This window comes from Lycium barbarum, chromosome 12 (genome assembly GCF_019175385.1).
Source record: "Lycium barbarum isolate Lr01 chromosome 12, ASM1917538v2, whole genome shotgun sequence".
NCBI classification, from domain to species: Eukaryota; Viridiplantae; Streptophyta; class Magnoliopsida; order Solanales; family Solanaceae; genus Lycium; species Lycium barbarum.
The window spans coordinates 39,409,491-39,428,532 of NC_083348.1; the positions used below are offsets into that span (position 1 = coordinate 39,409,491).

A 19,042-nucleotide genomic window follows, 5' to 3' on the forward strand; every position below is an offset into this window, starting at 1 on the left:
ATCTCAATGCTCACCTTATGCTTATTCTAGTCTACTCACAGTACGACAACTCAAATTTCCGAGGTGTAACATATAGAGTTAGTGATTATTGGAGAAAGCATGTTACTCCTTAGGGTATGAAGTGGGGATGGATTACTTAGGTTGGTACTATTGTTTGATTGTGGCTTATTGCCACGTTTGTGATTCTAAACTTGATATTGATAGATTCTCGTGATATGTGTCCATGAGTGGCACCGTTGATATTGATAGATTCTTGTGATATGAGTCCATGTGTGGTGTCGTTGATATTGATAGATTTTTGTGATATGTGTCCATGTGTGGCACCGTTGATATTAATAGATTATTGTGTTATGTGTCTATGTATGGCACCTTGATATTAATAGATTCTTGTGATATATGTTCATGTGTGGCACCGTTGATATTGATAGATTCTCTTGGTATTTATATAATTCAAGCATTCATACTCATACATTTGGATCGGGTTGCGTGCGTCATCTATCTCGACCAGTTTCCCGAGGCGTTGGAAATCCAGACCGGCTCAGAGAATCACTCTCGCTATTTAGCCCTTCGTTCCGCCAACAAAGAAGTCATCCTTGACTATTTCCCATTTCTTCCCTATCGAGCCACCGCTCTTCGCCATTCGATGTTTCTACCTTCCCTTTCTATAACATACCCAGTTTCCCGCACTGCTCAAGTAAGTGTGCGACTTCTTATGGGGGCCTCCTTCTCTTCTGCCCACTCTCCGTTCACACAGTTCTCAAAGCAGAGGAGGAAGGGTGGGCAGCAGGTACCACGAGCCCTCAATCTGACACATCTATCCGGAAGCAAGTGTAGTTCACCGGTTCCACCGAATGCTCCTATCTCTCGGCAAAGATCGTATGAGTGTGCAGTTATGCTTCGGATGCTTCACCATAGAATAGATCAATCCAGTTCCCGTTCTTTTTCGGTGCACTCGCTTTATATCTCCGACACACAAGGAAGGACGCGGTAGGAAGGAAGCAGCCCTAGCCTCTGTCCGGCCGATCATTCCGTTGGCATCTCGCATTCATGCCCCCGTTTGACTACCACTCGGGGATGTAGTTGTAGATAGGTTAGTCTTAGTGGGTCGTTGACTCCACCTGTTATCTCCTTCTACGACATGTTGTTGTCGTCGCCATATTCCATATGTCACTTAGTCATCTCTGCCTCGCAGCGGGTCAGCACCTCCGAAAGAAACGGAGGACTTCATTCAGTGACCCCGCAATCGCCCTCTGAACGATCAGAATAAGGTAAAGCTTGAAGATAAGTGTTGTACTCCATTAATTTCTCAGTCCCTCTAGTCGGGTGGGCGTCGGTCGATTTTTCGACCAGATCCTCCCTAAAAACGGATTCTCAATGCAGCATGCGCTAAAATCTGCCTAGCTACTTACTACTCTACTTAACAACAAATCAAAAATGAAATGGAATTCAAATTGGTCGAGAAAAAGAACCGCGCTAGTCGGAATTTGGGGAAAGGGGGATGGAGGTAGGCCTAGCCCAAGCTTGTGCTATATATATATATATATATATATATATGGATCGGGTTGTGCGCCGCAGCAGGTACATGGACTTCACGAGTCCCCCATGGGTCATGACTATCGAGGCGTGGAGGTATTCTGCTCTGAGCGTGTGTGTATCATTGCATTGCATATACATTCATCATTATCATCTCATTTGCACTTATTGATCGGATTCGTGAATTGTATTTGTTGTTGTGATTACTTGAGAAATTGTGGGAAACTTGGCAGACTTGTGTTTAGATGTTTCACCATAGGCTATGATCTGGTTGTTGATATTTTTTGACTTGTGACACTATTTTGGACTGTGTTGATTGATACTTGATTGTGAGCGTGATTATCTTTCAGTCTCTTTCTTTATATATATTAGCCAACTGTTGTCGGTCTATGATACCTACCAGTACATAGTGTTTGTACTGATACTACCTTACTGCATTCTTTATGAGTGCTGAGTATGTGACAGGGTCGACTTCCTCTCCTCGTGGTTGATTTACTGAGGCTTTGCTAACGAGCATCCAGGGTGAGCACATGGACGAATCCGCAACCCGGATGCCTCTTCTTAGCTACTTGTCTTATTTGATATTCTGAGACAGTATTCCATTTTCAGACTTGTATTCATATTCGGACTTGTAGCAGTGGTAGTACTGGCTGTTGTACAGCCTTAGACCAAATTCCTTGGGATTGTTGTATTATTTTCCACACTTATTCATTTATCCTTATGATTATCTACGTTTGAGACTTATATTTTGGTTGTCTTGATTACTTTATTGTGGTTGAATGAATAATTTGGAAAAGGGTTCTCCGACCAAGGTGGGAAATGTTAGGTGCCCGTGATCCGAGGTTTTACCGAAGCGGGATAGTGCTCGTAATCTGAGGTATTTTTCGGAGCGAGACTGGTACATAGACTTCGCGGGTCCCCCATGGGTTATGGCTATGATACATTATCCTTAGCATGTGTGTAAGGTTTTTGTGCATTTATGTGTTGTGAACTGTTACTAAAACGTGCCTAGTGTCTATACTTGATTGCCTATCTACTCTATCTATTAATTTCTGCTAATTTATATGCGTTAGCTAATCGTAGTCGGCCTATGATAACTACGAGTACTAGTGTTGTGCTCATACCACTCTTGCTACACTCTTTGTGGAGAGTAGAGTTTGATTCCAGGTTCGTAATTGAGACCTCGTGATAGATATCAAGGGTGTCATCAGAGATGTTTGGGTGAGCTACTTGTCGAACCACCTGGAGTCTCTTCATATGTATTATGTCCACTCTATTCCTATGGACAGTGTTTATTTCATTCAGAGTCTGTATTTCATTTCAAATTTGTAACTCCTTGAAGAAACTCCTGTACAAGTGTAATGACCCTTCCGGTCGTTAAGGAAAATGTAAGGTCACCCCACCAAATAGAACCTTTCCAAGGGTAGTACAAGCTAATAGAAACTCGATTTTATAAGTCTAACAACTGAAAACTTGACTTGTTTATGGTTGTTGTTTTATTATATTGAGTCCGTCGGGGGGGGGGGTAGAAAATTAGAACTCCGTTGGGAATTCCGAGGCCACGGGTGGATTCATATGACGTATTTATGTAGATGTGCATGTTTGGTTTGTGTTTATGAGGCCTCGGATGAAATGTTGGGTGATAGGGGGAAAAACTGGGAAAAAGTCGAGCTCACTTCCCAAATGGCACCGCTGAGGCGGTGGGTGCACCGCTATGGTGGTACCGCTATAGCAGCGGGTTCATCACCGCCAGCGGTCAGCCATAATCTTTGTGTCCGCTGTGGCGGGCCATGTGCCGCTATGGCAGTATCGCTATAACGAAACATGGGCCGCCATAGCGGCGGTAGAACTTTTATTGGTCCGCTATAGCGGTACCTTGACCGCTATAGCAAGACCGTTGCAGCGGTCGATAGAAAACAGTAGCCATGTTTTAAAGACTTAGTCTCACATTCTTTATTCATAAAACTCCAACACCGTTTCCCACAAGCACCTAAGGTGAAATGTCAAGCTAGGGCAAGAAAACTCTTAAGAGGTAAGTTTCATTTATTCTTTCCAACCATTCCATATCATCTTCATGATTATCATCACTTTTATGGGTCTTCAGTGGTGGAATTGTAATAGAAACCCTAGAAATTAATAAGCCTTCTAAACTTGATGGGTTATGATTATTGTCACTTATTTATCATCTTAAGGCTTGGGTTAACTCCTCTTAATCATGAATTGAATCCTTAGAGCCATAAACTAAGTGAACTGAGACCTAGGGTTCTATAAAAAATGGTATCTTGACCATGAAAACTGCTTATAATTGGAATGTTGATATAATATCGTTATAATTGGATGATTAGTGATGACTAAGGCCTTTGCTAGGTTGCTTTACACCTACAAAATCATCCACCCAATAGAATGGGATAAAGGGAAGGGTATTCTTGAATTGGTACTTGTGATTTGAGTAATTGTGACTCATTGAGCCTTCTATTTCTAGACTTTGAGCATTCTGTGGCTTTAAGGAAGGGAAAATATGTAGTGGAGTGACTTGCGTTGTTCCAGCTCTACGTTTGAGGTAGGTTACGGTCTACTTGAGTTAGACTTTTGTTAGTTGATTGTATGTTTTGTGAATTCTTTAGGAGAAAGCATGTCTAGTCTTTATGCATGATATTGTGTGGTTGAACTCCTATGTGAATGTGATTGAGTGATTGTTTAGGCTTCGTGCCACTATTCCTGTGTGTTGAATCTGCAGTGGATGTGTTTGTGATGAGAAGTTAATATAATCTTCTCGGCGATATTGTGATACAAAATGATGAGGTGAGCATTGATAATAAAAGGGCAGGAAACATCGTTACATACAGATATATGGAAAGGCACATGTGTGACCTGGATTATTGGCTCGTGGTTCGAGGTTCATTCCGAAAATGAGGGTTATATTGATATGGCCCGCGTCCGAGGTTATTTCTAGAGCGGAGGTTTATGCTCGGGTCCGATGAGTATCCGAAACGAGTAGTACATGGACACCATGGGTCCCCTACATGTCATGACTACTAAGCAATGACATCAGTTAGCATGTGTGTACAGTGATTACTGTAATTGTGGTAGACTTATGCTCGTGTTGTGGTTTTCCGTTGATTGATTCTTGCTACCTGAGTGATTGATTGGTGATATCCCTTGGTTGACTTGTTATGACTTATTTGTTTCATGTTTGTTGGCTGGCTTGTTTATTCTATTGATTTTATAAGATATGCATGATACTAATCTTAATCGGCCTATGATATCTACCGGTACATAGTGTTTGTACTGATACTACCTTGCTGCATTCTTTTGAGTGTAGATTGTGATAGAGAGACTGCTACTCGCCCTCATATCTAGCGTTGAGGCCGTTGCTGACATATTTAGGGTGAGTTTCTATCCATGTCAGGCCGCCCGAAGATCTTCCTTTTATGATGTCTATTTCCTACTCCAGACATTGTGCTATTGCTCAGACAGATTTCATTCCTTAGACATGTTTTAGATTAAAGTCCTTGTACGGTGACTTTCGGATTTTGGGATTTTGTAATAGTTAGAACTTCCGCACTTATTCTAGTATTTTATGGCATGACTTATTTTGTTTATTTGATGCTTAAATGAGTAATAACTGACTAACTTGGTTAATATAAGTTCGAACTTGAATGAATAGATGACTTGTGTGTTGGTTCGCCCACTAGGAGTTAGTGTGGGTGCCTGATGAGTCGTGAAATTACGCGATATTCGATGCTAATTCCTTAAGTTTTTGTGACTCTTTAAGCACTTTTGTTGTTATTTTTTATGTTTTTATGTTGTTTTGTAGGAAAAGATACCCGGAGAGCATAAAAGAGCAAAATGGATCAAAATGGACCAAAATGGAACAAAATAGAGCAAAACAAGCCAAGTAGCTGAAATGAGTGATCGGAAGATGCCAAGTGAAAAGAAAGTCAAAAAGAGGTCAAACTGGACATTTTTGCAAAACTGTCAAAACTGGACAGTTTTGCAAAAACGGGACAGATTTGCAAAACTGTCAAAAGTGGACAGTTTTGCAAAAACGGGCAGAATTGCAAAAACAGAAATATGGGGGCAGATTTTGACATTTTTTGGACTTGGAAAAATTGGGGGGAGCTACAAAAGAGAGGCTAGGGCAAAACATTTTCCATCTTTTGCCATTTTGCAAGCTTGGAGGCTAGGATTTCTTTCACCTACACCATTGGAGGAGAAGATTGGAGTTCTTTAATGAGATAATTCTTAAACCTTTCTTCAATTCCTTATTTTATATTGAATATTTAAGTGTGTAGTATTTCATTTCTATACTTGAATCTTGTTTATGAAACTATTTTTGATTAAAGTTTGGATTGAAACTCTTGTTTTGCTTATGTATTGAATGATTTTTATTGCTATTGAAGTGGGTCTTTGTTGATTTAATTAATCTCATTCTTGAATGTTTCCAAAGGGAGTAGCTAACCCTAGGACTCACCCATTTACTTAGATTGAGCTTGGAAGAGGAAATCTAGGTTGGGAAAGATTAATTAACAAGAATTTGGGTCATTAAACTCATCTAATAACTTGAGCTCGGAAGAGGATAGTTACTTGAGGTTAAATTGATTGTACCTAATATCACACTCTAAGGCTTGGAAAAGCATAGAGTGAAATTCATTGATTTGGTTGGAAGACTTTCAATGAGATTTTAGATATCATTATCTATCAACACAAATCCGCTCTTAGTTGTAAAATCGTAAAATACGTTGGATCGTTACTTGAGTGTAATCTCCTATTATCCATGCTTGTGGCCATTGATCATTTTACTCGCTTTCTAGGTTAGTTTACATTTCCGCATTAGTTATAATTTTCTCAAACAAAAAACCAAAATATTATCTATCATTTGGCTTTAGCGTAGTTGGTGAAAGTTCCTTACTTTCTTAATCGCCTAGCACATTGTTCCCTGTGGGATCGACCCCGACTCATAGTTGGGTAAATATATTGCAAACGACCGTGTACACTTTCTTTTTGAGGAGTGTATTTGGACGTTATCAAAAATGGCGCCGTTGCCGGGGAACAATTTGGCGTATTTGAGTTAGTTTGGGATTTAAGCTAACTTGCTTTGGTTCAAAATTTCATTGCTTTATTTTATCTAAAAAAAAAAAAAAAAAAAACTGACCAGTTTTGCAGAATTGCAAAACTGTCCAGTTCTGAAAAAACTGTCCAGTTTTTTATTTTTGCATAAACTGTCCAGTTCTAAAAAAAAAAAAAAAAACTGTCCAGTTTTTGCTTCTGCAAAACTGTTCAGTTTTAAAAAAAAATAAAAAATGGCATCATATAATGATAATTGGTCGGATGGTAGTTATGCATACTTTGATGACCCTTGTCTTTATTGCGGAGGACCACACTCATGGCAAAATTGTTTGAATTCTTCCGGGGGCGGGTTGTGCGCACAATCCCAAACCTATGAGTGGAGTATATGTGATAGATGTGGTGGTCAAAATGGTCATTGGGATAATTGTGATTATTTGTCCTTCCCTTCCCCGAACCCCCACTATGACTATTCTAGTTTTGATTTTGATGATAGTAGGGATATGGAAATGGAAGAAGCCTCAAATGCTCAAAATGAGAGGATAATGCTCATGTTAGAGACCATTCTTGAAAAAGTTGAAAAACAGGACTTAGCGGTTAAAGACTTGAGACAACCACTTGATGACTTGAGGCAAGCAATTAATTGCAATGACAAAGCTATTCACATCTTGGAGGATCAAATGAAATCATTGGTTCATACTTATAATTCTCAACAACTTGAGGGTGTTGAAAGTAGACAAGAAAGTGGCCAAAACATGAATTTCTCCAAGGGTGGATTTTTGCAAGCTTTGAATGACTCTCAACTTGAAGAAAGCCTTGACAAAGTGGAAATAGTGAGCCAAGATTGGCTTATGTCTCAAGCTCAACAACTTAGAGTCTATGGGGATCATCGAGAAGACATTTCGAGGATGGTGGAAGAATTTGTAAAAATCCATGTTGAGCAAAGGCAAGAGTTGAAGGAACTTGAAATTGCTATCCGTGACTTGAAAGCCGAATTGAATGCAAAAGTTGAGGTATGCAATACTCAACATCAAATAGTCATGGATAGTAGTTTTAAGTTAGTTTCCAATGAAAAAGTGGTCAAATTTGATTTTCAAGAGCTAATGATGAATTGCCAACCGACCAATCCAAATATAATGCAAGATGCCGAGATTGAAGAAATGATACTAGAGTTGCATAAAAAAGTTCATGCAATGGTTTTTGAAGACTCTAGTTCATTTTTGGATGAGGATGTCAAAAATGAAGTGAATTTGAAAATGGAGCGCCTTAGACCACATTCCAACCATTTTTCAACATTGTGCTTGGTTGATGATATGGAAGTTGAACTAACCGAGCCTATGGAGAATTGTGGAAATGAAGAAGAAAGCGTTTTCATTTTGAAGTTTGCTATGCCAAGAAGACAAAATGGCATGCCTCACTTAAGGGCCAAGAAGTGCAAAATGCGACACCCGAGAGTTGGCCTCCTTGTTTTTCTACCACCGCCCCATGAGCGTCATCATGACCTTGATTCAAAGCTGGGGCGCAAATTCATATCTTCCAAATGGAAGGAAAAGTGGTAAAGGTAACCGTCGTGCCGCGACGTTAAATCAAGCGCTTGGTGGGAGGTAACCCATCGTTTTAAAAGTTTTAAATTGTTTTTGAAATTTTATTTTTTAGAATAGTTTAGTTTATGGTTTTTGACTAATCTGCAAAGTTTCAGAATTTTTGGAGTTGTTTTGAGCATGTCGGATATCCGGACAGCCCCCAAAACCAGTAAAAGCTGCGAAATTTTTTTTTTCTGGTGTCATAACCTCCGATTCGCAGGTCATACCTGCGAATCGCAGGTCACGTCGCACATGGTGACAGAGACTAAAAAAAAAAAAAAAAAAAAAACTTTTTTTTCAATTTTTTTATGTTTTGTTTTGATTATGTGCAGCGAGGACACTGCAATGTTTATAGTTGGGGGTGGCACGTGGTAGCGCATTATATTTTGAAACTTGTTCAAAATTTCTGAAAATTTTGTTCTTTTGACATGTTGTGGATTAGTCACTTTTATTATTTTATTTTCTTTCATTAGTCTTGTAAGTTTAGGTGTAGGTTCTCCTTTGAGGAAAAATGTGAAAACTCTTGGCTTGTTTGGTACTAATAGAGTTAGTCTCTTGCATGTGAAATTGAAATGTGAATACCTCTCCAAATTGTTGTGAAAGTTAAAAAGCAAGGTGCATAGGAAAGAATGATCTTTGTGACAACTTTTTGGCTCATTTTGTGACTCTCTACCTACTAGTGTATTGACTTTGGATTATGAGATATTGAACTAGTTGTTCTTGCTTGGGAAGTGAAATTGATCCATCTTGACTAGTTCATATGCCATGTGTGTGAGTGTTTGTTGAATAAATCTTGTGTTTACTTTTATCATCTAGAACTTGCCCGGTTAGTCGTTCAATGCTAATTTTGATTATGTTGGTTGGAGGGATGACCTTGGGCTATCTTTGTGGAAAAAACCTCTTTAGCCTTTCTAGCCTACCATTGCATAAATAATATCACTAGTAACCCCATTTGAGCTTATGACCTTTTCTTTGATTGCCACATTACAAGCCTTTACCATGTTTGATGAAAAGTCTCTCTTTTGAACGTTTCGCTCCTTGAACATGAAATTGTGAATTTGAGGCCAAAAGCCTAAGTTGAGGGTGTTAGTGTTGCTTGAGAGTGGTGAAGGTTGGTGCTGTGAAAAAGTCAAAAGAAAGGAAGAAAATTTGAAAAATACAAAAAGGTTGCAAACTTTTTGTGCAAAAAAATGTATCTTTGTAAAAAAAAAAAAAAAAAAAAAAATTGGCAGGTGACATCACCTGCGACTCGCAGGTCAGACCTGCGATTCGCATGTGGGGTCGCAGGTCGTGCCAGTAAAAAAAAAAAAAAAAGTTTTTTTTTCTCCTTTTGTTTTGATTATGTGCAGCGAGGACACTGCAACATTTATAGTTGGGGGTGGCATGTGCTAGCACATTATATTTTGGAAATTTATAAAGGAAGTTGGAATAATTGGAGAAACTAGTATGCAAAGGAAGGAGTGTTGTTTTGAAATGAAGAGGAAAGTGGACGAAAGGTTTTGTGTGGTGTTCAAGGAGGGCGTAGTCACTTGTATCCCAAATACTTATCCTACCCTTCCCTAAGCCTACATTACAAGCTTAAAAAGTCCCTATGTGATCTCCAACTGAAGGTTCTTGAGTTAGCGATGATTGAAAATAAGGGCAAGCTTATGGTGTGATATTTGTTAGCACTAGAATTTCTTTGTTGAGTGTGAGTGACTTTGTGTATTTGTCTCTTGTGTCGTTGTTGTGAATATAGTGATTTTGGGACTTTCTTTCTTGTGAGGGCATATGAATTATGATAGAGTGGTGATGTTCAAAAATTCCAAGTTGAGTCAAGTGAGCATATCTAGTAAACTAGTGGTTTTGAGTCACTTATTGAGACTTGAGTGTTGTTGCTTGATAGTTTTATATCTCTATTGCATTCTTGAAATTGTATTTTGAATGAGGGAGTGTTTTGGTTGAAGCTTCACATGCTTGTAACCTAATTGTTGGTACCAACCAAAGTCATGTTTTTGTGCTTAAAGTGGTTCCTCATTGAGATTTTTGTTTTGATTTGCTTGAGGACAAGCAAAGACTTTAAGTTGGGGGTAGTTGATGAGTCGTGAAATTACGCGATATTCGATGCTAATTCCTTAAGTTTTTGTGACTCTTTAAGCACTTTTGTTGTTACTTTTTATGTTTTTATGTTGTTTTGTAGGAAAAGATACCCGGAGAGCATAAAAGAGCAAAATGGATCAAAATGGACCAAAATGGAACAAAATAGAGCAAAACAAGCCAAGTAGCTGAAATGAGTGATCGGAAGATGCCAAGTGAAAAGAAAGTCAAAAAGAGGTCAAACTGGACATTTTTGCAAAACTGTCAAAACTGGATAGTTTTGCAAAAACGGGACAGATTTGCAAAACTGTCAAAAGTGGACAGTTTTGCAAAAACGGGCAGAATTGCAAAAACAGAAATATGGGGGCAGATTTTGACATTTTTTGGACTTGGAAAAATTGGGGGGAGCTACAAAAGAGAGGCAAGGGCAAAACATTTTCCATCTTTTGCCATTTTGCAAGCTTGGAGGCTAGGATTTCTTTCACCTACACCATTGGAGGAGAAGATTGGAGTTCTTTAATGAGATAATTCTTAAACCTTTCTTCAATTCCTTGTTTTGTATTGAATATTTAAGTGTGTAGTATTTCATTTCTATACTTGAATCTTGTTTATGAAACTATTCTTGATTAAAGTTTGGATTGAAACTCTTGTTTTGCTTATGTATTGAATGATTTTTATTGCTATTGAAGTGGGTCTTTGTTGATTTAATTAATCTCATTCTTGAATGTTTCCAAAGGGAGTAGCTAACCCTAGGACTCACCCATTTACTTAGATTGAGCTTGGAAGAGGAAATCTAGGTTGGGAAAGATTAATTAACAAGAATTTGGGTCATTAAACTCATCTAATAACTTGAGCTCGGAAGAGGATAGTTACTTGAGGTTAAATTGATTGTACCTAATATCACACTCTAAGGCTTGGAAAAGCATAGAGTGAAATTCATTGATTTGGTTGGAAGACTTTCAATGAGATTTTAGATATCATTATCTATCAACACAAATCCGCTCTTAGTTGTAAAATCGTAAAATACGTTGGATCGTTACTTGAGTGTAATCTCCTATTATCCATGCTTGTGGCCATTGATCATTTTACTCGCTTTCTAGGTTAGTTTACATTTCCGCATTAGTTATAATTTTCTCAAACAAAAAATCAAAATATTATCTATCGTTTGGCTTTAGCGTAGTTGGTGAAAGTTCCTTACTTTCTTAATCGCCTAGCACATTGTTCCCTGTGGGATCGACCCCGACTCATAGTTGGGTAAATATATTGCAAACGACCGTGTACACTTTCTTTTTTAGGAGTGTATTTGGACGTTATCAGTGCCAGTCATGGTGGGTTGGGTCGTGACAACAAGTTAAGACTAGGTTTTGGGAAGTTTTATCATAAAAGTTTTCTTTCCGCACTTGTTTATATTATTACGGTGTTCATTAATGCGTCGGTGTATTTAATTTCCGCATATATTTCCTTAAAGAGGTAAATATTTTGGGAATGGTTCGCCTACCAGGGGATAGCGTCGGTGCCATCATGACTCGTATTTTGGCTCGTGCACTGCATTGGATCTGTGACATTCCAAGATATTCCCCTTGTTTGCATGACCAATATTCCAAATTTACTATCAATTGTGAAGAATAGAAACTTAAACTCCTTCCCTTTTTGACGTCATAACCTTTGTTGGGGAAGGAATAGTGTTTAACACAAGGATTTACCCTACGAATGTAATTGAACTCACTATATATAGAAGGTTATTACTTTATTTTTCAAGTTACCAAATATCAAGTTTGCTACGAAGAGTTATCTATTGTTGCATATCATCATAACCAAATTTCATAAAAAACAAATACCCTGTAAGTGCACAAAACTTAAACTCCAAACTTAACATAATCCAATCATTTCATAGATTATGGCCATCCACTAGATTAGTGTGAGATTGAATTGGTGTACATATGAATCTTATTATGAGAGCAGCCACATTCAAGGAATAGTAACAGTGACAACTGAATAAATCAAAATTGAGCTGGTAGAAGATCCTTACAGAAGATTTTCTTTTTTTAAATCAGCAACAATATACCATTGCCATGGACAGCAGAAAACTCAGAAAAATCCCTGACAATGGTGTGTAGTGTAGTAAGTTAATTCATTTGTACAAGCAGTTGACCAAAGTCTGCTTTATATGTCACTCAAGACACCCTTTAGAAGATCTAATCCTTCAGCTGATATGCTCCTCCTTCTCTGAGTTCTTGGTATTTCAATTCGCGGGGGTGGATCGCTAGAGAAGCATACTACAAGCACCGTTAGATTATCACAAGTGTTACGCTTTAGAGCCTCTCTAACAAGCTCCCTCGAGCATCTCTCGGGATCATTATGCAGCATGAGCTCCTTCCTCACAATAGTTACCGCGTACTGGCTACTCATGACATCCCATAAGCCATCACAGGCCATTATCAAGAACTCATCCTCTTCAGACAGGACCACTTCTTCCAACTCTGGCTCCGAGCTTAAGGGTCCTTTTGAACCTTTGGGACCCTTTATGTGCCAGTCACCAAGAGCTCGTGCAACCGAGAGTTGTCCATTGAGATAACCGTCATAGATGACTCCCCCTAGTTTCTCAATTCTTAATTTTTCAGAAGTTGTGTTTGGTTTGTGGTCTTTTGATAATTCAATCGCTCTTCCTCGTTTTCCTAGTACAGCTCGAGAGTCCCCAGCATTAGCAATTAGCATGGTCCTGTGGATTGCCACAATATAAATAAAGAAGCCAATGTAAGTTACCTATTGTGACAAATGAAAAAGGATAAGGGGGGCCAGATAAACAATCCTTCGACGCATCCTATCTGGCTTTGTAAGTAGATATTAGAACTAAATTCTAGATTTCAAGCATGAAACATATCTTTACCATTATTCGATATAATCTCAAGGCTAAATCAAGTAAGAAAACCTCTCCTACCACAAAGGACCAAAGGCACTTTTAGGCAGTAATGAAATCCGATTGGTTAGATTTGACAACGTATTGTTGTCCTGTTTACAGTTGGACAATATATTCATCCAAAATCAGAAATAAAGAAGCCAGGAAGAGTAGAATCTTAAATCTTTATAGAACTAGGTTATCCACATGGGAATAGGAAAGTGGATTGATATATACCCATTTGTTTTGAATGTGTATTGGCTTTGCAAAGCTGCAAAGTAAGGATAGTAAATGCTTTGAACATGCAGTAGAAACGACGATTTTATCATCAATGACTCTTCCATATTTTTGGCAGGTTTGTCAAATCTAATTATCAATACTCACCAGTTTAATGAACTTTTTGTTTTAAGTTTCCAACAATGTTTCTCCCTTTTGTACCAAATCACTTTGATATCTGACCTAAACATCGCATAAATGGTTTTTTTGATAACCGAGAAATCCCCGAGGGTCAATAGCACACAGTTCGAAACTCGATGGATTATGAATCCGTCCGTCTACCCTTCTCCACTTAAATACCAGGCTTTTGTCTACGACAGGATTCAAACCCGTGACATGTGCCTAATCCACACATCACGTGTTGTGCCTAACCTAAATATTGACATATTTTAGCAGATTCAAAGCTTGTATAAACAATATAAACAATTTATTGGGGAGCCACTGCATGAATGCATCTAGCTCCTACCAGAGATGAAAAATTTAGAAATATATGACTTACCGTCCTAAAATAAGTGCAGTCAGAGCAGTTGTTCCAGAGGTACTATCAAGTGATTTAGTATCAGCCAGTGCATTATCGGCTTTAACAAAAGCATTCCTTATAGCTCTTTTGACCATCGATGGAAAATGCGAATCCTCTACAATAAAGCTTAGGAGATTCTTTTGAGTGAATGATGCAGCATCAACACCACCATGACCATCAAACACCTGAAAGTACACAAATAAAAATTTATCAAGCAACTTAAATAAACCAAAAGGGTTAACAAGTACCAGGAACTTCAAATTCTCCAAGTGAGCATCTTTCTATTGAATTTCAAAATTATCTATGCTTGGATCTGATACAAGAGCGGAAACAGTCAAGTGACATCACATTTTACTCTATTACAAAGTGATATTGCATTTTACTCATTACAAGTGCTAGGGGCGATATTGATCAAAAAGGATATTTCATTTTCCAAAAAGTGTATTTTCACATATTGTAGGAATAATTTCAAGAAAGATACATGTGCCACTTTAGTCTTTTCTCAGAAAGTACAATTTGGAACCAAATTAGAAGTTACTGACCCCATAAAATGCCCCTGGAGAAGGAAGCCCCTTGGACGCGCCAATGTGTTTGCAAAGATCATCGATACAGATATGCTCATCTTCCATGTTTGGTTTTGGTCCAATCTCAGAATAGCTTCCTGAGCGAAAGATGGGAACATATCCAGAATCATCGCGTGATGATGACTTAAGAGGAACAATTTGTGTAGTAGACTCCTAGATATTTCATAAAACAAAGAAAAAGTTCAATTAGGAAATTGCATAAACGCATGAACACATATAAGAAGCTTCTCCAGCTAAACAATCTACAAGACTACAAGCTTGCAGAACTTGCGGTGTTTATGAATTGACAGCTGAAGAAAAAGTAGGAATATATTTAATACAAACAAATCACAATTTAGCAACAACTTATAATTCATCATACGACCTACAAAGCCATCATTTGCATATATAATCATAGCATAAAAATGTGGAAGGTGAACAGTTGCAAGAAGTTACAGACTTTTTTTATTAGCTTGCTGCAGCAATCAAGCTATTCAATCTCAAGACAAAGAACATTTTATAAGATTGAGATCTCATTTTGACAGCTTATTTAGGTCCAATGTTTGCTAGGAGTCTTTTGGTCTTTCTTGCCAGAGACTAGTGTTGGGCTAAAACGGTCCAAAGATACTCTTAACATGATGTGATATTGTCCGCTTTGGGCCAAGCCCGCACGGTTTTTCCCAAAAGGCCTCACATCTAACAATCTCCCCCTCGAACTAAGTACCACGTGGCTCATTATCATACCACGGGTCAGAGATTCAACATGTCTGTGTGTCAACCACGCTGTCAAAGTATTTACGGCCACCGAAGACCAAAGGCTGTGAATGCGTCTTCAAAACTACGGGTAAAGGTCGTAAATCGACCCATAGACGGGCAAAGGCACTAAGCCGCGCCCCACGCCACACTCCGTCATCTTCATACTCGTCCCGCCAAACCATTGGCTCTGATACCAGTTGTTGGGCTAAAACGGTCCAAAGATACTCTTAACATGATGTGATATTGTCCGCTTTGGGCCAAGCCCGCACGGTTTTTCCCAAAAGGCCTCACATCATTAAGAGTATTCAACTCCTTATAAATAGCTCTCTTTTCTTTTCAGCTATCAATGTGGTATTTTGTTCGCACACCTAATAACTAGAGACTTAGTAAAAGATGCAAAGAACTTCTAGTGCTAGCTTGGTATAAAACGGCCTTAAATTGACTTGCTTGGGATTGAGGCTTTGTTATTGTTTTTTTCAGATTAATTTTTTATACCTACTTCGTACTATTAAGAAACTAGAATATTAGTAGGCATTTGGCCATAGATTCCAAATATTTTTCACTTTATTTGGAATTTATGAAGTTGGAATTGAAGATGGAGTCATGTTTGGTTATATTTTTAGCAACGGAGAGAAGAGAACACTTTATTTGGAATTTATAAAGATGGAGTAGGAAAACAAATTCACCTTTCTAAATTCGGAACCCAAATCCAAGTTGGATTTGAAAATTTTATACCCAAAATCACAAACACTGATTTTGAAATGAAATTCTTCCGCAAAAAAAGTGAATAATTCTCATAGCCAAATGGCTCCTTAGTTTCCCGGAGTTGGATTTGAACCCTAGACGTTGCTCTTACCAAGTAATTAGGTGTACTACAATACTATTAATCAGTGGCGGATCCAGGATTTTCATCCAGAGTGTTCGGAAACAGCTGAGCTAGGCTTTTCCATGTTTTGAGGGTGTTCAAAACGTATATATCTACGTAAACTCAGAAAATTTACCCTATATATACAGAGAAATTTTTTGCCGAGAGTGTTCGGGTGACCACACTGCCAACCTTTAAATCCGCCCCTGCTACTAATGATAGAAAAACCGCTCCCTGTATGTCTTTTGCTTTTTTCTCACATATCTCCTTTTATATCCTACATAAGTCCTAGGATTCACCAAAGACAATCATATACACAATCTGTTATCTTGCTCTACCTCCTAAGCTTAGGACATAAAATGTATAAAACAAATTATGTTAAGCAAGCAATTTTACAATAGACACCTACATGCATATGATTCGCACTCTACAAAAGCAAGCAAGAACCAAGTGAAATTAATTTGGAGGCGGAACTAGGACAAGCTCTGTGGGCTCAATTGAGCTCGCGCTTTCACATATCTATTTAGCTATGGATTAGCAACGAATTATAGTTAGCTATGAGCAATTTACTGCAAATTAGCGACGAAGTTCATAGCTAATTTCATTTTTTTTTTTTTTGTAGTGATTGTGATTCACTCACCAATACCGAAGTACCTGCCAATGTTGCCTGGCTAATACAATGTCGCATCCCTGTAATGTTTCTTGGTGGCTTCCCTATATTTAACTGGCTCGACTGATCCGACTCTTCTTGATTTTCTTCAATGTCTGATAAATTTTCCTTGCAGAATCCATTTTCCATTTCACCATTACAGGGTGACATGTTTGTGCTTGTAGCCATCATTTCTTTCTACCACCCACCAATTTCACTCCATCAAAAATACAATAAATGGCCTTGTTTAAAGGCACTCCTTATTATTTATTGGTCTTTGAGGCATTATTACTACAAGCACATGGACAGCTGTTAAACTGTCCCAAAAATAGACATTTTATAGAAGAATATGAATATGACTATGAATACAGTTGACCTTCCTTCAAATTTTATCAATAACCACAGTCACACATAGGATCAAGATTCCAACTATATACCAAAATTCAGAGAAAAATGAGATCGTGATTAATAATAAGATATATTTAGCTGCAAAGAATGATTAGAACAAGAAGAAAACGAGAAGGAAGAAAATAAGAGGTTAATTAGGAATGTGTAATAATAGGAAAATTAAGGAAGGTGGTTAGTTAATTAACATGTACGGAATATGGAAATAGAGGGGAGTGGCGATCCCAGGTTTGAGCTTTTGAAGGCCGTGTTAGTAGGTGAAAAGATCGGACGAGTGAGTTGCTTACACGTGGGACAGAAAGTGAATGGCAGGTATTTCAGTTGACACCATACCCATGTATTTGGTCACATGGGTAACCAAGAACTTGCCCGGATCCATGCTTGGATCATGGATCCTCTAAAAATATCGCCGCACTTATTTTGAATCATTTAAAAATATATATTTTATTTATACACACCGATATTTTTGAAGGATGCAAATAACATAACAAAAAGCGACCCAGATTTATGGCGTAAGTGATTATACTTTCTGGATGTCACGTAGTTATATACATGATATAAAAATATTAAATTGTATTACTGTATACTTTCTCTGGTTCTAACTTGCACGGTATAATTTGATTCTAACACAAAGTTTAAGGGAAAACATAAAGATTTTCTAAACTTATGATCTTAAACATGGCAGAACACATGTGAGGCTTATAATAAATAAAAAATTGGTAAATAATAATTTATTACCAAAATTGGATGTCCGTTACAAAGCAGGAAAAACTGAGATATGGACATAAGTCCCATAACTTCAGCTAGCATCAACAACTAACAGTATTAAAATAAAACAAGACACCCAAGTTTAAAAATTAATATCCCCTAAATATGGCAACTATCTAGGATAAAAAATAAAAAAAAGATATCAACCAATCTGCAACTTGTGGCTTCCTGTGTCCTCAAAAGTGCACCTCCTGGATAATTTGCTTAAGTAAGCTGTCCACTGATTATTTTTTGTTCTGGAACACTCTCAGTTTCGTTCCCTCCATATATTATAAACAGCAGCAGCAGATGTCATCATGTATGCTTCATCTCTGGCACCTCTTCCTTTATCATTATTGACATCCCAAATATTTTCAGATACACAGTTCCAGTTACTTCTATTGATACCTTCCCATCTCAGTAGCTTCGTCCACTGTTTTCCACCAGTAGAACAAGCAAATAATAAGTGTGAATGGCTTTCAGGAGCTTGATCACACATAGGACGTGTCAGTGTAGTAGTAACACCGCAACTACTGAATCTGTCTTAGGTGTATAATTTGCCATGAGTAGCTATTCTGAAAATGAAAATCCATTTAGGCAACCTCATGTTGTTACAGACCATTCTCCTCCACATTACTTTTGGGAACTCACCTCTGATTCTAAAGTAGAACTGTTTTGTAGGGAAACAGTTCATCCGATGAATATCAGTCAATACATAACCAGCTTCCAGGAAATACTTCCCGGCCTTTATTATCTTTTGCATTATCCATGAAGCTTGTTTTGGTATATCTTCCAAGAGATTCATGTGTTGGGGAAAATCACAAAATAAAACGGTATAATAATAATAATAATAATAATAAATATTATTTATTTAGCAAAGTAATATAAAAGCACTTGAAAAATAAATACTACTACGATAATATATTTATTTAGCAAATATGACTTGAGTCGTGCTAGGCACTATCCTAAGAAAGCAGGAAAATTAAATTATAATACCAGCAAATGTTAGGAGATAGAAAAATAAAAGACCACAAAAGGACATTAAAAAGAAATAATAGAAAACAAATGAGAGGGAATCCGTATAACTAGGAGAGGGAGTATTAACA

The 19,042-nt window shown here is 37.8% G+C and overlaps 1 protein-coding gene and 1 pseudogene across 1 annotated transcript; one reads left to right on the plus strand and one right to left on the minus strand.

Moving 5' to 3' along the window:
* The first annotated feature begins 402 nt into the window (after window positions 1–402).
* On the plus strand, window positions 403–1,312 carry LOC132624220 (uncharacterized; annotated as a pseudogene).
* A 10,876-nt stretch (window positions 1,313–12,188) lies between these two features.
* On the minus strand, window positions 12,189–17,447 carry LOC132624982 (probable protein phosphatase 2C 47). The gene is made up of 4 exons (XM_060339748.1): window positions 16,776–17,447; window positions 14,494–14,688; window positions 13,931–14,136; window positions 12,189–12,978 (listed from the first exon to the last, which is right to left on the minus strand). The coding sequence occupies exons 1-4, from the start codon at window positions 16,974–16,976 to the stop codon at window positions 12,423–12,425; spliced, it is 1,158 nt and encodes a 385-aa protein (XP_060195731.1). The 5' UTR covers window positions 16,977–17,447; the 3' UTR covers window positions 12,189–12,422.
* Between the last annotated feature and the right edge of the window lie 1,595 nt (window positions 17,448–19,042).